Raw genomic sequence first — 27,446 nt, 5'->3', positions numbered from 1 at the left:
ATGTGTGATAATTTAGGCCTACTGAAAAAGCAGTGAGAGCGTAGGGAACAAGTAATTAGTTCTGACTGTCAAGTTCAGAAGACACCCTATGACGTTAGAACGTATCCTTGGAAGATGAGCCTGATTTCATTCATTTGCAGGAGAGAACTGAGAGATGAATCTGGACACTTTGGGTGTGGCTGGAAAGTCGAGAGGCCCTGCATGCCGCACCGGGGCTTTTGGAGTTTATCATGAAGACTGGGAGAGCTGTCAAACCTATTAAACCTGCTAGAAGTAGATTGCCTTATAGAAGAATAAAGGTAGCAGAGTGGTTGTTGAAGGAAGTAGACAATGACTCAAAGCATGGAGATGATGATTTATAAGAGAATTTCAGAACAGCCATTCATGAGATGATGAGGGTCAGGGCTATAAACATTGAATAAGAAAGTCCTCTTTTGATAAACAGTAGAATAAAAATTAGTTAGTCTTTATGCACACACTAGTTGAGTTTCATTGAATTTCTCAGTACATTGAGTTTTATTCTAATATTTTAGAAATACTGAGCAGTTTTTGATACCTTTGCAAAATACACAAGTTATTTTGTGAAATGTGAGATGTTATGACTCAAATGAAGCCAGCTTTGTTGATTAAACAAAAGCTGTAGTAAGAAGAAACATTTTATTGGAACACTTGCAGCTATGTATTCCATATATTGTAGGTCGTTTAAAAAATAAAAGTTCTTAACAATTAAAAAATAGTTATAGGTTAAAAAATGACCTTGATGTGGTCACTTCACTCCTGAACACATCCTTACCTGTTTCAGTTTGTGTATTCTTGATATTGGGAGATTTTATTTTATTTTATTTATTTTATTTTATTTTTAATGTATTGCACTTCTATTTAATTCATTTGGTGGGGAGAGTTAACTAGGTTTACTTATTTGTTTAGTTTTAGAGAAGGTACTGGGCACTGAACCCAGACCTTGTGTATGCTAAGCATGCTCTCTGCTACTTGATCTAAACCCTGCCCCGGATATTGGAAGTTTTAAAAACGTTGCCTTTCCTAAGGAACCTTCCTTGACACCCCCTGTCAAGATAATTTTCTGTCTTTTGTGAAGTCATTCACCTCTCTCTCACTTTATGAGGTCCTCTGTTCCAAGATTTTAAGACTGTACTGCTTAAAAGAATAGGAACTGAAAAATTCACTGTAGTATATATATTGTGTCTTGCTTATTAGCACATGGTGACCACTCAGTAAATGTTTCAGTGTTGTATGAATGACCAAAAAGAACTCTGAAATACACAACAAAAGTAGGAAAATTAATAGAAAATTAAGTTTAAAAGATTAAAAGTGGAGTTGTCTTAAGGATTTAAAATATGATCTGAGAGCATTTGGACACAGGAGAGGTTGCTCCTGGCATGCTAACATATATTTATTAAGTTTCCACTTTATTAGGTCCTGTAATTATGGCTGTGAACAGGATTGAAACTGTCTGTACTCTTATGCAGACTTTCTTTTCCATCTTTAGTCAGAAAGCCCATGAATTCAAATTACAGCCTGATGATTGCTGTTAAGATGATACGAAGAAATTCCTAATTATACTTGGAAGTTAATGGGGTTGGGTTGCTTATTAAAGATAGTTATATAATTTCCGCTACTGAGGTTATTGTCATTGGATTTTTGACATTGTGGTATCCCCAATTTTGCAGATCATACAGCATTTAATACATATCGAGTCTGAAAAAGTGAATGATAAGAGTAGAAATAATGGGTAGCATCTGATTATTCTAGTTCAGGTAAAATTGTTAGTAAAATAGGAGACTGAGATAGAGGAGTCTAAGAAAGGGGACAACCCCTTCATAAAAATAAGAACCGTTGCTCTCCAGCTCCAGAAAGCGCACTCCACTGGGCTCTGTATGGCTTAGGGAAACCATCTGGGGCTCTCTGTGTAGAACGATCTCGTTCTTTCTGATTTCCAGAGGGCACATCCGTATAGACTTACAATATATACATATTACAAAGTAACGTGTGGGCAAGCATATTTCCTCAGACATAATGAAAGCGAATTTTATTAAGAGGATTAATTTATTCAACAAACTGACTTTGTGCTGGACCTGAAAGCAAAGGTGACCAAGGCAAGAGACTGGGATATAGAACCTTTTAGTCTGTTTCCTTTGAATCCTGCAGAGGTTTCATAGTCTTTGATCATTTGGTTTGGGTAATAGAAAAATGTTGACGTCTGAATGCTCAGAAAAAATTGTAATAATGTTGCATGCAATGAAGTTTTCATCATTAAAATATTTGTTACTAACCTTTGGATGACTTTGAAATTTTGCCTATAAGATTTCCAAATAAAATTTCTACTTGTGTTAATACACAGAAAAGTTACTGAGTGAGCAAGCTATATATTCAAACATAATTTACAAAATAATTTTAATGTAATCTATTGAAAATCTATGAAAAATTTATTAGTGTGTCCCTTTAACTTGAATTTGATTGGTTTATTTTAAATGCCTAGGAAATGTTTTGGTTGACTTTACTAGGATTGCATTGATGCCCATGGCAACATGGGCTAAAAGAGTGTTGATGTGAAGTGGCCTCGAAGCTCAAAAAATAACTACTGATAGAATTTGACCGGGTACCATAGTATAGTGAGAGGAGCATTCACGCCAGTCTCCAGATTCCTTTTGTAGTAACGTGACCTTGGATAAATACCCAGAGCCTCCGTTTTCTGAGCTGTAAAATTAATATCATACATGCATTAAGTGCTTACTATAATCAGGCGCTATGCTGGATGCTTGGGATAAAAACAAGAGTAAATATCCATTCTTGCCTTCAAGAAACTTTTTGGTATTAAAAGGAGAAATACATACGTAGATATGTTTTAAGCCATGTGATGGTGTAGAGAGTGTCCATGGATGTATTGTCAGAATTATGACACAGTTTAGGGGGTGAGGTGAGATAGCCTAAGTTTGGGGTAAGAGAAAACCCATTAGAGGAGGTTTTCCCTGTTTCTGATCTTTAAAAAGGATGAGTAAGAATTCACCAAATAGCCAGGATTCTGTGGATTCAGCCAAGTCACAGTGCTAATTAAGTGAGATAATATATACTGTGTCCAGAACATTCTAAGTCCTTGCAAGTCATGGTCCCTTTTCCTGACCTATCTTCTAGTGTAGTATTCACACAACACACACACTCCCCACACACACAGTTGGCAAATGAACTTTGCGCCCTCAAAGAGGGTATAGGGCAGACAGATGAGAGCAGCACGGACTAGCTTATTTCTCATTACCTATAATTATAATCTCATAATCTGCAAATTACCTGTGTATAATGAGTTATACAATTTTATCTGGCTTATAATTTGCTAATTAAGCTGCTTCCTTAGTTACTGGAGATGGAACCCAGAGCTATGACCAGGCGTCAAATGCACCACTTTTTAAGAAAAGTTATGTTGGCAAAGTTGAGTTCTTACACTTGTGAAGCACTCTTTAGAATACTTTACATGTAGTGACATTTAATCCTCACAAAACTCTGTGAGGCGTAAGAGCTATTGTCATTCCAGTTTTACAGGTGGGGAAACTGAAGTACAGAGTTCTACTTCGGAGCAACGTCACTCAGCTAGTAAAGAGAAAAGCTGGGTTCAAATCTAGATGTTCTGTGCTGGACAGTGTACATCTGCAAAATAGCATATGGTTAAGAAGTGCCTAGAAATAAGCCTTCTTGTCCCAGAAAAATAAGGCTTTCAAGGTAATATGTGCAGCCAGCAACTAGGTTTTAAAGCACACAGGAAGCAAGCCAATTAGCCAGTCTATCAGATGTGAGTGAACACTTTTCTACAAGTGACTGTGGTTGAAAAGCCTGCAGAATATTGTTGCAGAGCAGACACTGGAAATCTGAAGTCTGCATCACCAGGGAGGTAGAGAGAGCATCTCACTGAAGGGTGGGGGCGGCTCTTTGTCTCTGCATTCTTCGGGCATCCTGGGTGTGCTGGCTCTACTGTTTGCCTTTTCAGTAAGACTCAGTGTCCAAGAGCGGTGCGTGGGGGGTACCACGATAACCAGTGACCCCTCCTTTAATGCTTTTCTCCTTTGGTGATAAATTATTTTTCTTTGAAAAACCTAACATTTGTTAGTGTGATTTGGGGAGTCTGTGCACATAATTCGTCTCAGTGCTAAAGTATCATCTTGTCTCTGAATCAGGACTGGTTTTGTTAGTTTCATGATAGTTTCACGCTGAATACTCTGCTAGGGAAGGCTTTAAAAGAAGGAAGCTCCTGCCCCCTTAAATGAGAGGGAGGCCCAGAAGCTGAGCTACAGGAGCGAATTCCAAGTGGGGAGAGTGGGATGAAGAAAGTTAGAAAGTGGGAGTGTACATGCCAGATTTTAGATCGTGAGTAAATTATTTGACTCGATTTCATAGTGTAAACAGATTAACATTTTAACAAATTACACGAAAAAATAAATTATTGGAATTTTCTGCATAGTTTCTTGATGTCACAGGTATCATCTGTTTCTTTCTTTAATAGAATTAATGCATTCCACAAGAGTGGATCACTCATTCACCTTTCAGCGTGTGAGGTTAACACAATAGCAAAGTGGCAGCCACGGGATGTTGCCATGGGAAGAAGCCTGAATTGAGTCCGGGTACATCTGGAACAAACAGCAAGGTCATTATGAGTTGGACAAGGTGGGGAGTCGGAGAACCCCACGTAATCTTTGGGAGACAGGCCCTTGCTTTAGCAAAATACTTCCTTCCTTATTGAGTCAGTGTGTCTGGGCACAGACCACCCAAGGGAAATGAGGGAATTATGATGTAAGGAGAAAGGATATATGCAGTCTTCAGAAAAACCACCGGGGATTTCCATGTCCTCAGTAGCTCAGAACAAGAAGGGTCAAGGAAGCACTTCCGTTCTCAGAGTAAGAGATGGCATGTGTTCTTGTCATTCCCATGGAAGGAATGAGGTTTTCATCATCCTCCTGGGCTGTGTGCCTTTTTGTTCAGTTGCTCACTTTAAGCCAAGTTCTACTTCTTGGTACCTCAGGCTTGGTGGCCAGTTTTCATCACCTCCCAGATTGCAGAGCCCAGTTGGTTTTGATGTCACTGTTAGGTAAAAAGGGTTTCCACTTCCTGGGTTTCTTTTTTCTCCCTATATATTCATATTCATATGCTTTTCCATAACCTTCTGGGAACACATTCCCAAATCACTAAATATTATTTATAATTATTATTACTTATTTATAATGTTTATTAGGGTTGCATTCTGTTCTGTTCTATTTTTTTAAAATATTGTTTTATCACTGTACCTTTACCATTTTGATCCTTTAGTTTAACTCAACCTTTCCATTATTATGAATTTCTTTTTATCCAAATCTTTGTCAAATTTTGGGTTCTATTCAGAACATATTCTTACAAAAGGAATTTGGTAAGGCTCTTTTCAGAAACATTGTATCAATTTAAAGTCTCAGAAGTAAATGAGGCTGTGTGTTTTACAATACCCAAATAAATCTTTGGTAATTCGATAGAAAATTTCACCAAATTTTAATTTTTTTGCCTCCTTTTTGTTCTTAGCAATTAAATTGAGCATTGTATATGTTTATTTGCTACTTATTCATTTTCCTGATTTTTTCTCTTCACCTACTTTGAAATTGATATATTTTGCAAACACTTCTTATATAAAGTATTTAACCTTTGTGGCATTTAGACAGTTTATCTTGGAAGATGTAATTTTCTAAAACATGCACGTGGTCATTATAAATCAGATTCACCTAAACTAACTCATTTTCTGATAAGAAGCACTTGCTTGTTTTTGAGACTCTATCAAGCCTTTGTTTTTGAGGTTTTTTTTTTAATAGTAAGGGAGCTTTTTTAATCTGGTGACATTCAGCTTCATAAGGGTGAAATTTAAAGTATCTGAGATTTTAAAGGGAAATAAACACGTAAGTACCAGGAAAGGGGCTTTATTGTGGTACACTGAGGCGTAGCAGCACTGGCTCAAACAGGTGGGTTCCCGAGAGCCCCTTTTCCTGCAGTTCCTAAAAATCCGTTAGAATGTCTGAGTCCAGAAGTTGGCACTGCTCTGTTGCCTCTGTGCTGTTGGTACTGTAGGGAGCAAGGGTGAACGAGGACAGTGGGCTGTGTGTGTGTGAGGGCAGAGTCTGTGCAGTTGGATCTGCTACCATGCTGTTTCTTAGTTCCCTTGATGTTCAGCTTGGCAGTTAAATACGAGAGAGGATATAATTTTAACCTTGCAGAAAAGTAGTAGTATTTCTTTTTTTAAGACAGCATTTTAACTGTAAAATGTCAGATTAAATTTATCTCCTCCCACCCCCACCTCCCTCCCTGAGTGCTCTGGTGACACAGATTTGAAAATAGTTTGATTGTGTTCTTTAAAACCTCATCTTTTCATTAAGAACTGGACAAACTTAAGCACCACAATGCAAAATAATAACATCAAAACCACCCATGAAATCAAAGTCTATTGTCATTTAAGGAGTTACACCATTTGGGGAAGTGGTTTCTGTTTTCACTTACAGTATTACAATTAGTAAAGTTCTTTTTTAAGTCCTCTCTTTGTCAGGGAGGACTTTTACCACTGAGTGGGCTTTCTGTAGTTTATGGAAGTGATGGAGTCGCCTCCACCTTGAAAATTGTTAGTTTCTGTGGCTTATTCCAGAATAGTCTGGTGAAGAAATTAGAATGTGCTGAGGACACAAACACAAATGGATGAATGAGCAATAAATGTGTTTAGGTGAGAATACCAAAGATGCTAATGAGAGATTAATTTAGAAATGCTATTTTGCATTGAGTGGTGGTTTTGATTATTTTGAGTTTGCATTATGAAGTGAAATTCACAAAATGGGCAGGGGTGTAGCTCAGTGGTAGAGTGCATACTTAGTATGCACGAGGTCCTGGGTTCCATTCCCAGTACCTCTGTTAAATGAAAAAATAGTAAATAAATAAATAAATAAACCTAATTACCTCCCCCCTAAAAAATAAACAAACAAGCAAAGAAACAAAACAAAATGAGCTCACTACTGCATTTGGTGTATTTTTGCAGTTTTTAATTGGTCCAAGAGCATTGAGAAAAGTAACAGCATGGGGTTGGGGGGAGGGTAGCTCAGTGGTAAAGTATGTGCCTAGCATGTGCAAGGTCTTGGGTTCAATCCCCAGTACCTCTATTAAAATAAATAAGTAAATAAGTAAACCTAATTACGTCTCCCACAAAAATAAAACCAAAAAAACCATTGAAGAAAAAGTAACAGCATACAATTGTCCACTGTTCACTGGAGTAACTTTTTGGTTTATGTTTTGATACACTGTATATATAGTAGTTCCAATGGCTCTGTGTATCTTTTAGAAATTTATGTTTACACCTGCTCATGAGGTGAAAATAGTCTTCATTTATAAAGAATGTTATATGTTAGTAGTGACAGTCTAGATTTGGGGTTTAAAAAATTCATGTATGTAGCCTAATTGAAAATAAAATTTTAAACATTGGGGGAAAGAAAAGAAATTAAGTAAGTCAACTTTGACCTCATGAGGGGTTTTGTTTGTTTGTTTGTTTTTGTTTATTTTTTATAGAAATGCAAAAGTAAGTCAAAATAAGATTTTTTCCCCCTAGAACCCTGTTGGAAAATGCCTTCACACCTGTAGCAGAAAAGCCTTTCTGTCATCTTCCATAGTATTAATGTGTTCAGTTAAATAAATACATATTTAAAAAGCCCTAACTTCCCAAAATTCTTTGAGGTTTTAGGGGAAGAGTGCCTTTTATGGCATATTGGCAGAAAGACATTAAATTTCTCCCTTCTTCATTGGGAAAAGGTTAAATGCCTGACACATTTTAAATGATCGAAGTGTTAGTGTGGGTAACAATTTGTGAAAGTTGGGATAAGAGTTGAGACTGGTTTCAGGCTGTGTTAATCTTTCCTACCTGAAGTGAGAAATAAATACCTCTTGGAATGTACGTGGAGTTACACGGCTTTCCCTTCTGGGACACTTGTTGGGAGTCAGCAGTAGCTGAATGTGATCACCTTTGGATTCCTGTTTGGGACTGAGAGGAATGAGTGGGTGGTTTCAGTGCAGTTTCTATGTAGTTAACTCAAATCAGTTTTAGAATTGGTATTAATTGGCCCCCTTATAGATGCCTTTCATGAGGAAGCCAGTTGTTACACCGGTAACTTCTTCATACCTGGAGAGTTTATTATTGTCAAATAAAACTTAATTGACCTAGAAGTCTTATACTAATATACATTGTTGTCCCCCTTGTGATTCAATGTAAATGTCCATTTAAAAATACGGAATTATGGTTAATAGTTTTTTGTGAGTTTTGGGGTTTTTTTTTTAAACTGTTGCTTATGTTTAAGTATAACAAGATATTAACAGAAAGACTTAGAATCCAAATTCTGACTCTCTGATCTGGGAGACCAGCCTGGGGAAGACGTTAAATGAGGTCTGCACCCCTAAGTAGTTGTATTCTTCAGACTCATACAGTGGCAGGAAGGGAATAGGCCCCTTTAGCCAGGATGGCTTGGGGTGAGCCACTGGTTAAAGGAACAAGACTTATATTTTTGCATTTTTGCTTTAACTGCTTTTAAGAAAATATATTCTAAGGTTATGTAGGGTGAGGGGAACTAACGGAATTTCTGGCATCAAGAAGGGTAATACAAGTAATATAACAGAATTGTTAGATTATATTAAGTAATCAGTGTGGAAGTAGAAATGAATTGTTGTACCAGAAGAGAGAATTAAATTATGGTTTTCTTACTTTATGATTATTCTCTAGTTTTTTTGTCAGTGAATAATGTATGCAGAATTAGTTATGAATTTTAATTTGATACTATAATGTGAGTGACTTCAGAAATAGAATTTTTGATAGTAACTTCTTAATGTTAAACTGGTTATAAAAAAGTCGTAAGTGCAAAGAGTGTTTCTTGTTTCCCTGATGGAAGGAAAAAGGAACCGGTAAAGTTGCTGTTCTGATTTTTGTGGTGCTTTTACGTGACCAATGACCACAACTCCTGGATGATTTTGACTCTGGCAGGTGGTCAGTCATTTAAGGGTGCATTTCATAGTTGAGTCCCACTGATTTGGAGACTTGGGTGAAGATGTCATCTTTGTTACATTTATACGTATAGGTATACATATGTGTGTGTGTATTTTTATCCCCTGACAGCTGAATGTTTAAATAAAACATTTTCTGATAATGTATATAGCTTGAACTTCAACACTAAAAATTTTAAAACTAACATATAGAAGGATACGGTTGTGAAGTGTGTGTGTTTCCCCCTCTATAAAATAATCTTCATTTTATGTTCTTGGGTATATTTCACATCTTTTTGTACAAAGACTAAAAATATAAAATAAATCATAAAATAAAATTAAGTAAAAGGTGAATGCTGACTATGTGACTTAGTTACTGTGCTGTAACTAAGAATACAAAAATAAATAGGCTTCACTTCTTTCTGTTCAGCAGATCGGTTTAGTAGGAAAGGAATGTAAGTAAAGAACACGTTGCCTGCTCTGATAGAGGAGCTCGTAATCATTCGTTCACTCATTGCATTCATATATCTATTTGTTTGATGTATCTTTATTCTATGCCCCCTGTGAAGAGACCGCTGTGAGGTGACTCTTTATTAGGTTTGGCGTTATAATGGTGAACCAGGTCGATACGTACCTTTCCTCAAGAATTCACTCCCCATAGAAGTTACCCAGACACAGTGATTGTCTTTTTTTTTTAACTGGTACATCCTAAGTGTCTGGAAGAGTGCTAGGCACGAAGTAGGTGCTCATAAATATTTACTGGGAGAAAGAAAATAGATAACCCAAACCTGGGCTCCGGTTCTTCTTTCGTCGTTGTTAAGGTGGCCTTGAACTGGGTTTTGGGAGGAGTTGTTGCCTAAGAGGAGAATGAGTAGAACGTCCTGTGCAGAGGGCGTGGTTAAACGTAGGCACTGGGTAGCAAGGCTTAGTATTGAGGCTGTGTTGAGGCTTAATACAAAATGCACCAATATTTTTGAAAAGTACATTGATACGAAAGTATTGTCTTTGTGAACTTTTGGGAAGTCATAGCTGTATGCTGAGACTGTGAAAAGTGTCTCTTCCTGTGGCATATATTATTTTTAATAGACATGCTTACCAGGAGTTTGTTTTTAAGAGTTTAGCATTAAACTGGTAGTATTTTATAACTTTTAAGTGGCTATATTTTAATGGCACTTGTGAATTATTAATCAGTAGTGGATAGTTTACTGGTTTTTAAGTGAAAGAGATGATTTTCTTTCTAATAAGGAATTTAATCTCAAAATGTTTTAAAGGACTTACAATGCATACTTGCTCCTTAACACTTGAGAGGTTTTTTCAGGAGTAGCAGTATTTGAACCTAAGCGCTTATGGCCTTTTAACAGTATACACTTACCTTTTGAGTGTCCAGAATTTTGTTACTCTTAACGAATAACAAAAATAAAGTTCCCCCCTTGTTGTTTTTATAATTATATGTAATTATGTATTAATTTTAGTGTGTATTTATTTATTGGGTATTCCAGTGTAAAACTTACTATTTTGTATATAAATTGATTTTACTTGAAACTATAAACATTTTTCTCTAAAAATTTTGTTTGAAGTGCTTCATAATTTAAAATGTATCCAAAAAGAAAAAAAAAAAACAGTTTGTAAACCAAAATGACACAAGAAGCTCAGGCATATCACTCAGGTATGTTGAGTTGATTTTGTAGTTACAGGATCTTAAGGTGTTTGAACCCTTTCTTATGCAAAAACTTCGTATTTTTGTAGGGATTTGATTTGCATTTCATGATAACCAAGTTTACTTGCACACAAATTGCTACGTTTTCAAACCCAGTGTGCCAATGCTGGAAACTGACATTGCATTCTTTTATTTTCTTTATTCTTGGCATGGAAACAAATTCAAAGGTGAAAATAGGTTTTTGTTTGTTTGTTTTTTATTGTCTACATGTCATTGTTTAGGCTTCTCACATAAACTGACAGGTTAAAAAAATTTTATGTTAATGAACACACAAAAAATAGGTATTTTAGGGTTTGATTGATGAAGTTATTTCACAGAGTAATAGAGTAACCAAAACAGTAGAGTGACATTCCACAGACTTACCATGGAATGAGCTTTTAGCATACTGCATTTTAGTATACAAACGAAAGCTTATTATATATCCTTGATTTTTAAAAATTGTTGAAAACCCTCATGAATATGCAGAGATCAATGAAAAAAGTTGAACTTTTAGTGAAATAATTTATCTTCTAGTTTTACTTTCAACATTCTCTTTTCATCTAAATTAAAATGAAATGAAAATACATTTTCTGGAAGCTTCTAAGCTAGAGTTCAACCTGGTTGAAATCATGCCCCCTTCTCATTAAGTATTTTTCTCATTTCCGTTTTGGGAAGAAATCATTAACATATATAAACAGGAATAAATCAGAGATTTCACATGCCGGCACTGGTAACAGACCGTGGCCTGAGTTAATGTTTCCACAGAGCTCGAAGTCACAGCCTCAGTCCCATAGAGTTCCTGATAATCCAGAGGCACGGTGCTTGCTGGGAGCCTGGGTGACATCAGCAGTGGCATCCATGACAGGGTTTAGTTCAAAGTCATTAAGGAAAACAGTACCAGAGAAGTTTAAGTTTTTATAATACAACTTAACAAGAAGTCGTTTATAGGAGTGCATGACTGTACAGAGATGTACGAAAAGCAGACTGAATGGAGACAATGTTAGAAAAGCAAAATGTTCTTAATCAAGAGCTTAAAGTCTATCACAAGTATAAACTTATAGCAGTGTACTATTTATTGCCAGAGTAGCATATTTTCTTGCAAAAAAAGGTCATAAATGATGCAAAATCCAATGATAGAATTCCAATTCCAGTTTTACAAATTCCTAGTCATAGCAGTCCGTCTGTTTCATTAGGAGCTATCCCTTGCATGTGAATGACTTTAGTCCTGAGTCACTGCACCTGTTGCCGAGAGGTATTTATTCCGGTCACCAGCCTAAAGCACAGAGAGTTACTGCTTGACATTTTATACCTTGGTGGGGGGAATGACTCTTTTCAAAATCATTTGTTCAGAGTGGAGAAGATGGAGCAAAACAGTTCGTTTTACTCTGAGCACTGCTATTTGGCAGTGTTCACATTTGCACAGCACAAAGCTGCAGTATTGATTTTTCGCTCACGGGGCCTCCCACAAGTTTTCTCTTCGATTGTCAGGGTCGCAAGATGGATTGGATTACGCTTTGCTTGTTGGGATGCTTTTTTTTTTCTTTGTTGAAAGAGAAATAGATTGAAAATACAGCTTAGAATAAATGTCATAGTAATAATGTGATTATAAAGGGCTTTAATTTGGGCATGTCTTTATGTTGATTATGTTGACTGAGCAGTTTCATTGACCACTTGACCATCAGACAACTGTTTCCTTGCCCTTCTTCCTCTAGGTCTAGAAGGACCCAGTACACCCTAACTACGCCTTCTACATCAGGGGTTGCCGAACCTACTGCTAATTGTCTATCATTTGGAGAAGTATTAAAGTAACATTTGAGGACATGAACTTGGGAGCTAAATTACTGGGTTTCAAACCTTGATTTCATTCTTGTTGTGTGTGTAAAACAATTTTTCTGTGCTTTAGTTTCCTCCTTTGTAAAATGGTGATAATAATTACTATCTCATATGATTGTTTTGAGGATTTATAGTCAGTAAATATTTGTAAAGTCTTTAGAGGGACTTAGGATGATGACAGGGTGAAGAAATGGCAAATCCTCTTCCAATCAAACAAGTATAAAACTGAACGGAATTGCAACAACCACCATTTTAAGGCTCTGGAAATTAACCAGAGCCAGATAAGACATCGGGTAGTACATCTTTATGAAAAGGTGACGGAACTTCTGGTGCGCACAGTGGGAGTTCAAAGACTTCTAGCCTGGAGCTACTCCTGCCCCCACCCTGCACTCCTTGGCTTTATCGTTGTGATTAGTTCCATCAGAGCATGGCTGGCTCTGAAAATCCTGTGACCGTGCTGCCTTGGAGAGAAGGTTGATTTAGAGCAGAGGGTGGAAACCCACGCCCAGCAGTGTTGTCAGTAAACATAGTAAACACTGTGGAAAACAGATGGAGGGAAACCCTAGCTCTTCTTCCAGGTGAGGAGACTGAGGAAGCCTTGGAAATGAAAGAGCCAAGAGTTCTCTGCGTTCTTGACTGAATGGGAAGCTCCACCTATAGCAGAGGAGACGTGAGGGGACATGGCAGAAAGTAAATAACCAAGGCTAACTTCAAAATGACCTAAACTTCAAACCCTCTCCCTAACACACAGTCAGGTCAATCAGCAGAGGGTGGAGACCTTACTTCGGGTTCCTGGGTTCCTGGTTTTTGTGCAAAGTCTCCTCTCAATTATTGGCAGATCACTAAGCTATGGAGAGACAGGCATGGTCTAGGAAACCAGACTAGAAAATAAAAATGAGAATTAAAATAACAACAACAGTATCAACAATGAGCAGACACACAGTAGTTGCACACTACGGGGGAGACAGATTCTGCAGATTAAATTCAGTCAGGATGCTGAAAAGGAAATGTACAGCAGCAACAATTCTCAGGGGGAAAGGGATCTAGAGTTGCTAGCAGTATATTTAAAACGTCTAGTTTTCAACAACAAAAAAAATTTAGAAGATAATGCAGACACAGGGAAGTTGACCCATTCTAAGGAGAAGAAGCATTCAATGGAAGCTGTCTCTGATGTGGACCCAGATATTATTAGATTTATCAGATAAACATTTCAAAGTGGCTACTATGAATATGTTCAAAGACTAAAGTAAAACTCTAGTAGAGAATAAAGAGGAAATAAGACGATGACTGAACATATGAAATCTAAATAGAGAAAACCTATTTTTAAAAGGCTTTGGGGAAATTCTTGGCACATATTAGTTATTTTATCAGTGTGTTGCAACTAAGTAAGTTTTCCTTACCAAATACAGATATCCTACCTTCATTTGAACACGGAGACTTCGATTCAGTAGGTCTGGATTAGGGCTTGAATATCTGTCTTTTAAAAAATGCCTACCAGATGACTGATGCAAAGTCATATTTGGGAATCAGTCATATATTCCTGGCAAGTGATTTTTTTTTAAAGTCCTGAAAAATACTCAATTTAAACCGTTAAGAATGAATTCATGTATAAAGGAAGAAAGTGCAATTAAGAAATAGTGGTCAATACTTGTGATGATTTCTTCCTGTGACTCAGTATAGTAGTCATTAATGTGATATAAATAAAGGTCTAAATAATTCTTTTTAGTAAGTTTTGTTCTATCTTTTCATAAATTGTACTTAGTGAAAAATACTGAATTTTAAAATTAATATTAATTGCGATAGTTTTATTTAAGTAGTTTTATCTATTTAAGACTTTCCAGACTTTTTTAAAATACCATTATTGGTGGAAGAGTTTGAAGTCCCATACCCCTTGAAGTTTTCAGGGAAATAGGAAGAAATGATCAAAGAAAGCATAACAGTTTACATTTTTCTTAATATGTTTTTTTTTTTAATTTCATAATTGACCCATGTTTATTCTGCTTTCGATTAAAATAGTTAATCTGGAAAGATGTCTGCTTGTGATTTGTGTGAACTGTGCCTAATGCATTCACGTCATGTACTTTTGAGAATTTTCTTGGCAGTACCACACAGTCTACATTGTTATGCCAGAGCACATCCATGCTAACATCCTCATATATGTTTATATTTTAAAGAAATAGGTCAACTAACTTATTAATTTTTGATCACTTGAAAATGTTAGAATAGCATGTGTACCCAAATAGAAAGAGCTTACCTATTTGGGATAATAGATTGATGAAATTTGATTGGATTTTGAAATGACTAATTCTTCAGAAAAAGAAATGAAAACCCAAAGAAGTAAAGTGACTTAGCCAGGTTCACAAGGCTGAGCCAGACACCCGTCCTGTAACGTTCAATACTCTTCATACGTTTGTACTTGCACAGTGTAGATTTTGCCCTTGTGTTCATGGCACACACCGTACAGTTTTATCTATATGTTGTGGGAACCTTTTACATAATTGTTTTCTGTCAGATTTACTAACATATTTTGGTTAATTTCAGATTGTAGGAAAAATTATAGACTAAATCTTGGTTGTATTATTAACATGGTGGTGGGAGCAGTCGCAGAGTCCCGTTCTGTTCATGGCCATTAATCAGAGCCTGGGCTCTGGACTGTGAGCACCCTGCATGGGTTTGTATCCAACTCAGAGTAATCCTTGAGATCCTGAATTCCCTACTGCTTGATGCCTTAGTTTCATACTCTGTAAATTGGTATTACAGTAACTACTCCATTATTTTTTGTTGATGATGTTAGTGAGCATAAAAAGAGGTGATCTATATTGAAGAATTTAGCACAGTACCAAACATAGTAATTGCTGTGTGAATGTTAACTATTATAATATTTACTTTTATTTATCTCTTCATATTAATTTTTATGGAGGTATATATATATATTTTTCCAATTGGAAACAGGTCTTAAATAAAGGAAAGTTCATAAACATATAACCCATTTATCTTTGTGAGAAACACAAATGAACCCCAGTAGTAACTAGAAAATAATAAATTGACAGAATTTCAATTTTTTTTCTTTTGTAAGGATGTAACATAATTTTCATTGATTATAAGTAGTGTATCTGTTTTTGAATAGTTAATGTTTTTGTTTTCACTACCAAAGGAAATAGGTATTATAGAGGAAAACACATTGTAATTTATATTGTTTTAAAGAAATACTAGCTATTCAATTTAGCAATTTGGTTCAACAACACTTACTGAAGTTATGTTTCATGTATCAGTCTAGGTATTGGAATTATAACTAAGACCTCTGTCATCACAGTCCAGCAGGGAAGATATAAAAAATGAATATACGTAGTACCATGCACTTCTAAAATTTTATACATAAATAAACATAGTATAAAGTTCAATGGAAACAGAGGTGAGAGAGCAACAATTTAGAAAAGAGAACACTTATGATTTAAGACAATAAACATTATAAATATTTATAACAATAAAGTGATATTCACCATTAAGGACTCATTCAGTTCTGTGCAGAAAGCATAAGCACCATGATCTCTTTTCTCCAGAAGATTCTATGTTAAAAACCTACTACATTAGTAAAGTGTGCTGATCTGTTTCTTTTTCTGTTACCTTTTTGGATGACTAAGGCTTTAAAAACCCCTTCTCTGATATATCAAAATAGCAAGACTATCAACTGTGCAGCTTCTCAGCTATCTCTCAGAAGCAGAGGAAAGTTCACTTAGAACCATAACTATAATCTTGCAAACTATCAACAACAACAGAAATTAACAGGCTCAGTTTAAAGACCAGTGCTTCATAATCTAATCTACATTTTTGACAAATACTACAAGTTGTGAGTTATGACTCCAAGACAGTCTTAGAATAACATGTTCTAATATTCGTGATATTATCTAACAATATGATTTATAAGGATTTATAATTGCAAATCATCTCTGCCTTTAGAATTTCCTGTGCTCCAAAATTTTAATTTATGTTGTCACTTGTTTGAATTTTCACACAGCTTTTTGCCACAGAAATAAGTGTCAGCTTCTGAGGCCCTAAAAAGAAAATTCAATTAAAACAATTGTAATACTAGTTTATGGTGAATTATTTGGATAAGCAGTACAACATGAGGAAGTGGAAGAAGGCAATATGTGTAGTAGTTTATTTATGAACTTGGGGAAAGGTTGAAAGTTTGGCCCTTTTACCGTCTTCCTTCTTCATGGATAGTGCACCTCTCCACATACTGCTAGTGATCTCAAAAGACTAACATTAATTCTTAGTGAAAACCTACCAAGGTTGAGGTGTGCCTCAATCCCCTGAAGATTTCTGTGCACTAAATTGTGTCCTTTTCTTCTCTGTCTTCATCCCAATTGTGTTTTCAGTTTTCTCACTAGAATTGAGAGTTCAGACAAGTCTGAGAATTGCCGATTTCCTAAATCGTATCAAGGTGAACCGACTAACCCTTTTGGAGGATTATTTACCTCTTAGAGGACGCATGCTTATCTAGGTGACTTTTCATTTCGTTGAATTTGTGAGAGACATTGTGCAGCAGTTGAAGAGAACAGGTCTTGGCACTGGACTGGCCTGGACACAACCTAGCTCTTCAGCGTGGAAGTTTGTACCTTGGAACACTTTCCTTCTGAATGTCAGGGTTTTTTTGGTTTGTTTTCTTTTTGGTTTTGGGGGGTATTTGTTTGTTTGTTTGTTTTTTGCTTTTCTGTGAAAGGGATATGAGGGACAACTCGTGTGATGCAAGGTAACTGGAACGGTAGCGATAAGAAGTACTGTAATTAGTGCTAGCCTTTTAAGAACAGGAACGCTACAGATGGCAGCAAGTGTGAGAACTAAACTAAAACATCAAGTACGTTTTTGGCATAATAGGCAGCACGCAGAGGTCTGCTTCCCCACACCTGGTTTTTCTTGACTGTTCTTGGCTTTCTCTTCTTCTACCCTTTGTTCTTCGCTCTGTTACCACTTTGTGGGACCTCTGGTTGAAAACTGTGGTTAAAGCTTAGAATTCTAGTATTTTATTCCATTTGGGAATCTTTTCTGTGGCACTCATGAACAATGGTCATCTACATGCTGTCTAATACACCACACGTAAATTCATAAAGCACTTTTAATTGAGCACTTTTCTGTACATTATGGTATTTTAGAGTCACACAGCTAGGAAGAGTAAATCGAAGATGTTTCTCTGTTTTGTAGTTGACAGAACCGAATCTTAGATTTTGCCCTTTTTGGGGGTCTCGGCTTGTGGGCTAGATTCAAGCAGTGCTGGCTCCTTGGAAGGCCTGTTTGCTGAATCCTTTCACTTATGTCAGTTTTAAATAGCTACAAATTGAAATAAGTTATTGTGCCGTAAGTGTGATGCTGTCATGGTACCATAGTTATTTGGGGGGGAAATGCTAAGACAAACGTGGTTTTAAGATAATGCTACTAACAGCAATTCATACACCTACATTAAATGAGGACGTAAGGCCAGTGTCCTATGTAGCAGAGCTTTGATTTCATTTCATAAATGAAAACTATTTCTTTATTAGTTGTTATATTCAATATTTGTAAAATGTGTCATTATTTATAAATCCATTGATTAAATGTGTCATTTTTCTTAGGATTTACTCAAGAAGAGTCACTTAGTTTCTGATTGTGACTAGTTTATACAGTAAATATTTTATTAGGGTAATTTTAAATTGTCTCAGAAATGTGAATAATCCAGCTAAAAATAATGTCAAAAATCTAATAATAAATTAAAGAATTATTTAATAAGTAAATGAATGGATGACTTGATAAACATGCTTTGTGTGATATCTCTTGGATATGGACATGAATCGTATTACTAGAAAATGCCTTATTAAAATAATGTACTTCATAAGTGAGTTAATTTTAATTTTCTTTTTCTTTTCTTTTTTCTTTTTTTCTTTAAAGGTTTCAGCAGAGCAGCTTTACCATTTGGGTTAGTCAGGCGAGAATTATCCTGTGAAGGTTACTCTATAGACCTGCGGTGTCCAGGCAGTGATGTCATCATGATTGAGAGTGCTAACTATGGTCGGACGGACGACAAGATTTGTGATGCTGACCCATTTCAGATGGAGAATACAGACTGCTACCTCCCAGATGCCTTCAAAATTATGACTCAAAGGTAAATACTCATGTGTCAATATCTCATTCTAGCTACTACATCCAAATTAGTAAAAGTATTATAATTGTTCCAAACTGGGTACAGTCCACATCTCAGCCTGTTTATTAAACTGAGTTGGATTTTTACCTACTAATGTTGTTTTCTACTTTGTAATTTTTCAACATTTAAATTTCTGTATCATTTTTATATAGATTGACATATCAGAAGGACTATGTAATACACATCGTTTTTTAATGTATCATAAAATACCTTCTATTTCAGGTGTAATCTTGTTTTTTAGGGCTTCAAAAATTTTAAATATTTTATATTACCAAGAATGTTCAAGTGTCTCGGTCTCTGGCACTAATTGCTCTTAATTTTTAAAAATTAAAAGTTTATTTTTTATAGCAAAAATAAGCAAAACATACACTAAATTATGACTGTTACATAGTTTCAAATAGCTGTAAGAAAAATAGACAGTATTTTTACAGCTGAATTATTACTGAATAATTGCTGAATGTATAGAATACTTGTTTATTTTTAAATTTAAATACATTTCAGTATTTACAAAGTTATTTTCCCCAAATGCTTAATAATTTGGCAAATTTTTCCATTTGTAGTCATCAAAAAATGTGTTCTTTAATAATGTAGAAAAACGAGATAGTTTTTTTCTTTAATGTAGGAGATTTGTCTTTGGAAAGATCTAATATAAGCACTAGAAATTTTCTGTTAAATTTTAAACTGCCTGTTTTCTACATATAATGATGGAGACATGTGCAGAAATTTCAGTATCATTAAAATATATTTATATTATATTCTAAGGGTTTGTCCATTCCCGTCCCGCCCTGTCATCCCTTCAGCAGTTGAGAGTCATGTAAATAAATACACTTGTAATTCTTGACTGTGGTGGTGATAAAAGTATGAATACTTGTTATTCATTCTCCATTTTTAATTTCCTGCTCATTTTAAAGTGTGAAACCAAGGCTGTATTAGTAACTGATTCTACTTATCTTTTAAGAGCACCAAATGGCTCATCCTAAAAAGTGAGAAATGAAACTCTTTCCTGAAATATGTATTTTAATACTATATAAAATAATCACCATTTTAGCACTCTTTGAAGATAATTATAGTGGGGTAACTTTAAAAAAAATAGTTTTAACACTTTGAATTCATAAAAAAAGAAACCTTTACTACCATTCTGAAGTATTTGATGAAAAAGTAAATTAGAATTTTGCTTACAATACTGGTTCTTGGTAGCACTGGGTACAGTCTAGTTAAAGTGATGAGCTAACCTGTACCTGAGATCGTCTTCTGGTGTTGTTTATAACTGTCCCTTTGTTCATTTCTTCACCCTAAGAACTTGCCACTTCTTATCAAGGTCATTTGCTGCCTTAGATTATGTTTTATTATTGTCCTTAGGTTTTTCAGCACTCTGGCCAAGAGATCTGAAAGTAATAAAGTATGTAAATATTTGCTATTAAAAAAAATTAAATGTTAGGTTAGTCTGCGTAAGTAGGTCCAGTGTTTCAGAGTCTGGACTGATACTATCAGATGTCCATCAGTGTACCTCTGTCCATACAAAAGAGGTTCTAAGAGCAGTATGTGCTGTTCTCAAGAAGATGGTAAGAATGCATGCCTCAGTTTTTCCCTACAGTAGGAAAGGTGCGTATGCATGTGCATGTGTGTGTGTGCATGCATGTGTGCGTGTGTGTGTGTTTATTTGTATTGAAATTGCCCAAGGAAAGTAAAATAGTACCTAGACTTAGGGAACTAGCCTGGCTTTTTTCAAAGCTTTTAACCAAAGTTTTTAGCCCATTTGTGGATACCAACTGGCTAAAGCCTCCTAGCACAGCTGCAGCTGGTTTCTTATTAAATAATTTCAGTTTATTTCTGGTTGTTAAACTACCTATATAAGCCCCTTTGTTTATTTGGGAAACAGGGTGGAATATAAATAAATAGTTCAGCAAGCAGCTGTTTACACAGATCTGGCACTTAGAAGAGTAGTAAGAAAAGAACATATAGATGAAGCAAACATAAACAGAAAGTTGGCAGTGTCAGGGGAGGAGATGATGCTACCCATGGAGGCTATGCAGTTTGAGCGTGAACACCTGCGTTTAAGGGGCAGAGGTAAAGTTGCCGTCGGGGAAACCAGAACAAGAACAGGAGGGTAATGTCTCATAAGCCAGCAATAAAGTGTAAAAAGATGTGTTTTTTTTTCTTGTTGATGTTGAAGATTTTTATTCTATTTAGCTCAAATAAAAGAACACATTAGGATTTTTCAGGAGAAGAGTTTCAGTACAGAAATCAAGAAAATAGCATTTGGTCTTGCAAAGACCAGAAGAATCAGATACTATGCTAGTCACAGGGAACCAGGCAAGGAATAAATACATGATCTAGATTTGTGAAGTAGGGGTGCAATTCAGAGATTTTTTTTTTTACCTAAGGGGGAAAAAACTCTAGTTTCTAGAACATGAGAACAATTAAATTACATTAAGCTAGTAAGTAAGAGGCAAAACCTATTTCAGATCCTAGATCTTTTCTGCCAAGGTTGAGATGATGGAAGTAACCTCAAATAGTAGGAACCAGATTAACTTATTCCCGTCCTAAACCCCATCTGGGGAGAAATAAGTAACTCGGATGCTACTAACTCATCATCTCTGCGATGTACTAAGGTTATTTTCTGTTGGATGATAGATTTCCACTAATTGTTTCAACTCTTGGCTGAGTTGTTTTAAGACAACTAACTGGCATTGTAAGTACCTCTCTTTGGCCCAGGATTGGGAGGTTACTAGTACAGACTCTTGAATCTTAGTACAATAATAAATAACCATTAAAGCTCTAATTGGTATATCTAATTGGACACGTAGTTTGCATGTCACTTACTGATGGGCATTTAAACCAAAGCACTCATTGTAGGAGGGAAAGGCTACTGGCAGTAATAAACATGAACCATATTAAACATTCACATTTAGTGTGCAAGAAAGACTAATCAATGATAAAATGGTTGAGACGATAAGTCATCTAAATATCCCTTATGACCCTGCTTGTCAAATGTAGAAGAGACAATGCCACATCAAAGATTGTGCCCTACAGGGTCCTCTGTTTCTCTTTTCAAAATGGAAATTAGTAAAATGATTCTGCTGGATAATGAAGGCTGAGCGTACAAGTGTGAGTTGCCAGTTTTTGCTGGTACTTCGGTTAATATGTAGGTTTTACCTCTTATATTATGTTGGTCAAGGAAGCTAGAACCATTTTCCCTAAGGACTCTACATTCTTGATCTTCAAGATTTCCTCAGGATTACTCAGTGAAATTACGAGGCTTAAACAATACCTTAAGAGTTGAATTTTATTTTATTTTTGGACAGATACCGGGCAGCTGAGAGGTAGGGAAGTTAGTTTTCATAAGTGAAATACCTCATTTCAACTCTGTCAATTTTGGAGTTTTTATCTTTAGAAGTTGTTTTTATTTTTGAGACTACAGTGGAGACGTGAATAAATAAAGTGAATGTGAATATCCGTTTGATATATACATTTTAATATTATAATAATCTTGTTGTAGCCTTAGTTATTTATTCCAGCTTTCTCACTTGAGAGATGAGTGTTACAACTGAGAGGACCGTAGTATTTCCATAGTACATATATTGTCATATACCTTGTAGTTTCTTACTCTCTAAGAATATTCTCCTGCACGCTGAAATGTTGGTTTCTATTTAAAAAGTAATTTGTTTACATTGTAATTAATTGTAATTAAATTGTAATTAATTTGTTTAAACAAATTGACAGAAACCAAATTTAATTCAGCATTCCATTACTAAAATGTACTGGACAATCAAATGATAAATAACTGAATGAAAGTACATTAAATCCGCTTACGTAAGGCTACTTTCAGATATCCACTTGAGTAGTTTGTTTTGTACCTGTGAGTCCTTTTCAGTGTCTATCTGCTTTTTCATGTCATGCTACTAGTGTCAGTGTATAAATACAGCTTACAAGCATCCTTTTAAAAAGCGTTATACTTTGAACAAATAAAAATAGATGTTGAATCAGTTTCAAATCAAGACATAGCCACTATTTTTCCTTTTGTGGCTTTTTCTTGTATCCTCCCTGCCGCCCACCCAAACTCATAGGCAAATGCTGCTGAAATGTAATATAATGCATATTTTCTACCAGTATAGAAAAAGTGAAAAATTATGAATCATGAGTTCACTTAAGTATCTGTAATTACTTTTCCTATGCAGTACAACTACATATTGGCATGTTTATTACCAGGAAATAAACACGTATTCATTGAATCTTTGGAATAATTCTACTTTCTGAAAATATGCTATTTATTATTTTATACATTTTGTTATGTCATAAATAATAAACTATAATTTTGAGTAAAGTGGAGAATTTTCCAGTCTTATTATTCTTTTTACTTTACTGATATTTCTAATTAAGTGGGGGAAAAAAGCTGCCTATATTTTATCTGGTAGAGAATGTATCTGTACCCATTGGTTTACTCTAAATCCATATTTTATTTTCTTACTAGCAGTTCAGCAGCTTGACTTTGCCACATCAAAAGCAGGATAGCAATTGTGAGTCAATATCATTCATAATATACTCGATAGACTAATTTTATTAAATGAAGAAGGAAAAAGATTTGACATCAAATTATTTAAGAATAGCTTAAGCTGTCATTTATTATGGCCTTATTAATTTTCCCATATATTATATAGTGAGATTGCATACCTAGACCATATTAGCAATAACAAAAACACCAACATTCATATTCTACTCTGTATATTACTGAAGGAAGATTATTGTGGGTAATTGGACTTGATAGCACTTTGCTAGTATTTATCTGTCTTACAGATTTTTTAAAGACTTATCTGTTTACTAAAGTATTTTCTTTAAATATCTTATAGCAACTTATTTACAGTTTCTAGTGCTATTTGCTATTTCACAACTAGGATTAGAGCTAATATCTCTCAGATGTTTTTAGGGAAAATCTAGTTTTGAAGAAACACAAGGAAGTGAGTGATTCTGTAATCTTAGTATTTATTTCATATAAACCAGTCAAGTATATCATGGAGCTAATATATGTCACAGTTCTCCCAATATTTCTTCACATGTCGTATGTACCCAATAAAGACATGGTTTTAAAATACCCCACAACCTTGAAGAGAATGTCTGAAATAAGGTTCACTCTATGTAAGTTGTCAGTCTCAAGACAACTTTCCGTTTTTTCAGACTCCAGATCTGTCATTCTTACTGAATTCATCTGTAATTTGTGAAACTATTACTCTGTTTCTAAAGGTGGATATACTGTGAAACTAATTAATCTTACATGTTAGATCCCTTTGCTTGCACAAACCTCATTCAAGGCATTCTTAGGGCCCCTAGCAACGTGCTCACAGGGTCATGTTTTTGTCAACTCTGCTGAAGTATGATACTTATACACAATCTTTTAAGGTTTTGATTTCACTCTCTGACACCTCTGTTACACTTACCCTCATTTATGGTTGTTAGGAGTAGCCAGGAACATCTTGAGACTCTGTAAAGTGGAGGTTCAGGTGGTGATAAATTCATTTTGGGTTTAGTGGGGTATTGTTACGTGGTTTGCAGATGCCTGTGTATAGTTTAGTTATTACTGGCTATTCTGGATGAAGAAATGGCCATTAGAAATGCTCCTGTTACTCATCACATAAATGTGCAAGGCCAGATGTCATGTTACAACTTGAATGTGTCCTATGGCACCTGAGATACGTGGCAAGTGGCAGAGAAATAATGTTTGAAATGTATGGCACTAGAAGCTAGACTGGAAAATTCTGTCAGTCATTGAATGTATAAAGCAGTTGAGTGGGGGATTTGGTTCTTAGAGATAACTAATCAAAACAGAAACTCTCACCTGTACATTCCAACGGATTTCATACTGTACATAGAAAACATACCACATGTAGCACTTAACAGCTGTACCTGCACCATGCAGCTCCCCTCTTTTAATGATTATCATGTAAAATAGAATCTATCAGGACACCCGTGTGGATGCAGCGCAGGCTGTGGGTCTCAACAGCACGAGCACCTGTGACAGTGTAGGTGCCTGCCTCACGCATCCAGACCATCAATAACAAAAAATAAATTTTAATCAGCTGTTTTGGAGAAAAAGCAAAATTATAGAAAGTGACACTATGAAGTTGTGAAGAGACAATCCTAAGATACATGGTAAAAAAAAATTTATTAAGGGAAGTATTATAAAGGTGTGCCAAGCAATTCATTTATTAAAATGTTATTTCAGTTTTCTGAGTTTTGTTGCTTGTGATACACTTGTTGGCTTTTAAAAATTTGTATTGTTTGTTAGGGTTTTTTTGTTTTGTTATGCTTTGTTTTCTAAATTAATACTCAACTTTGGTACCTGATTTTGTACTTGTATTTTTTTCTTAAAGTGGTACCCTTAAATTTTAAAAGCTGTAGACCTCACAAAACTTGAATCCACCTGTACCATTTTTATTTATCATGTGTTAGTTTCTAGAAATTGACAGTGTTCTACCAGACATTCTTAGATCGATGTGTACATTTAGAATATTTCATTGTATTCTATTTATTTTATTCTATTCTATTTCATTTCATTTTGTCTCTTTTGTATTACATAGATTTAGGGTTTGTGAGAAGAAAGTGAAAAATTAAAAATTTAAGAAATCAACTTATTAAGGGGCAGTATTAAGTAGATAACAAAACATTTATTCATTCAAGAAAAGATGAGATAGAAACCCATTTTCACAGTTTATGTTAAATAAATGTTTGGTTTAAAATCTTCCTATTGTAGACTAAGGGAGTTTTTAACTAAATGAGGTTGAAACAAACTTCTAAACTTACAAGTAATGGGGTTTACTTTTACACCTTCCTCTCACACTCCTGTTTCCGCAACCTCTTTGTGGGAAAAAATACTATTTTTAAGTTACGATGATTTCATCGCAATCATGAATGATGAGTAAGTAATGACTTCAGTGGATTTCTATAAGATCCGTAATCAAAAAATCTTTTAGTGAATCAAAGCTTTTTTCCTTATTATTTATTACTCTTAGAACTTGCCAAAACAGTACAGCAAGAGGAGGCAAGAGAATGAATGCTGATTTTCCTAAGACATTTTAAAATTTGGTAATTTCATTCTCATGACCCAGTCCTAAGATGTTCTCATCGTTAAGTCACAGAATTCTGTGTATATAATTTAAAAGACTGTTTATAAGTAATTTTTGAAAGCTAACTGTCAGTTATTGTGTGAATGAGATTATACCTTTTAAAAATGTTATGTAAACAGGTATGTTGGATCGAGAGCTGATAGATCAGGGTCATTACAAATATATTACCTGGTGAGTTGATTTAGGACCTTCATATGTGCGTTGCCATTTATTTCAACCCATGACAAGTAGACCTTTATTAAGCTGTGATGATTACTGAATATGAAATGTAACCAAGATTATTTTTTATTCAAATATTATTTAAATATTCATCAAAGAGAAGTTATACTTGAGACTGACAGAGACTATTAACATCAAAAAATATAATTAACTGCATTGGGTATCGTGAAGCGGAGTTAGCCAAATAGCCGAGAGGTCTAATTGCTCTAGAGTTTGAGAAGCAATGGTTTTATTTTATGCTGTAGCTGTGGAATTAATAGTCATGCGGTTTCCTATGTGGGCCAATTAAAAGCTGCCTGTTAAGGTTCATTGCTCTATAGGAAACCCACTGAATATCGCTTAGTAAACAGGATTGACATGTCAGTGTGTACAGGAAGATAAAATATAATAAAGAGCATGACAGTGAGAAGTGGTATTAAAAGAACTGTTTTGGAAAACAATTAATTAAACTCTTTACAGTGTTGCAGTGGATGTTGAGGAATGCCCTCCAGATTCCCCTTTCAGGATCAGGCCCTCTTCCCCAGCTGCCCGGGGAGCTCCTGCTGCTGGGCTCACAGCGAGCCCTGCCCAGGAACTGCCACGGGCCGACAGGGTCTTAAATCCCTCTCCCCAGAGGCGGCCCTCGTTGAATGCCAGAGTACAAAGGCTTGGCCCCCTCATCCTTTGCGTCATTTTGAGACATCTCTGAAGGCCTCTCCCAGCCGCAGACCCCCCTCCCTGAGGAATTTGCTGGGCCTTTTGTTTGCAACCGAATTGCACGTCTCACTCTGCCCAATCCTGCTTCACTCAGGGCTTCACTGATAGTTGAAGAGCCTTGCAACCTCCCAGACATCTCTGTCTCAAAGTGGGCTTCCCATGATACCCACCCTCAAGAAGGTGATAATATTAACCAAGAAAACCAGTCCTGTCAGTGGTATTGGTAATGTACGTACATTGTAGGAATCTGACAATTAAAAACTAAAATAGTCTTAAAGCAAATTAAAAAAAATGCCCAATTCAGGTCCATACCTTGGCGTTTTACATTCTAAAGTTTGTCTTTGTCATGTGCTATTTTTTCTTTAATAAAGGTAATACTCTGCTGTGTGTGTGGTGCTGTCACACTTTTTAGCTGAGCACAAAAAGGAAGCACTTCTGACTGAACCCAGAAGATTTTGCCTTGTCCAGGCTGTAGAGGTTTAAAAGTGGGCAGACATTCTAATGGCATTTTGACGTTAATGAGGTTGCTAAAATGGAAAAGTTGAAGGGTCAAAGATAAGAGCAATAGTAAGATCTTCTAGTGTTTCTTTTACATAATAATCACATATGAAATATACTTAATGATCTGACCATTATTTCTAACATAAAATATGTAATGTTATGTGTGAGTGTACTGCTTAAAGTATTA

The 27,446-nt window shown here is 35.5% G+C and overlaps 1 protein-coding gene across 18 annotated transcripts in view; it reads left to right on the top strand.

The window, feature by feature from the left end:
* Nucleotides 1–27,446, top strand: part of ADGRL2 (adhesion G protein-coupled receptor L2) — a 456,641-nt gene that overhangs the window by 361,002 nt on the left and 68,193 nt on the right. For all 18 annotated transcript variants that reach the window (XM_064493400.1, XM_064493401.1, XM_031465462.2 and 15 more), the window contains one exon: nt 18,473–18,686. In XM_064493400.1, coding sequence (XP_064349470.1) covers nt 18,473–18,686 — 214 coding nt within the window. The remainder of the gene's footprint in view (nt 1–18,472; nt 18,687–27,446) is intronic.

Source organism: Camelus dromedarius, chromosome 14, assembly GCF_036321535.1.
Source record: "Camelus dromedarius isolate mCamDro1 chromosome 14, mCamDro1.pat, whole genome shotgun sequence".
Classification (NCBI taxonomy): Eukaryota; Metazoa; Chordata; class Mammalia; order Artiodactyla; family Camelidae; genus Camelus; species Camelus dromedarius.
Note: the sequence above shows the minus strand (reverse complement) of the source record. Positions and strands in the feature narration are given on the sequence as shown.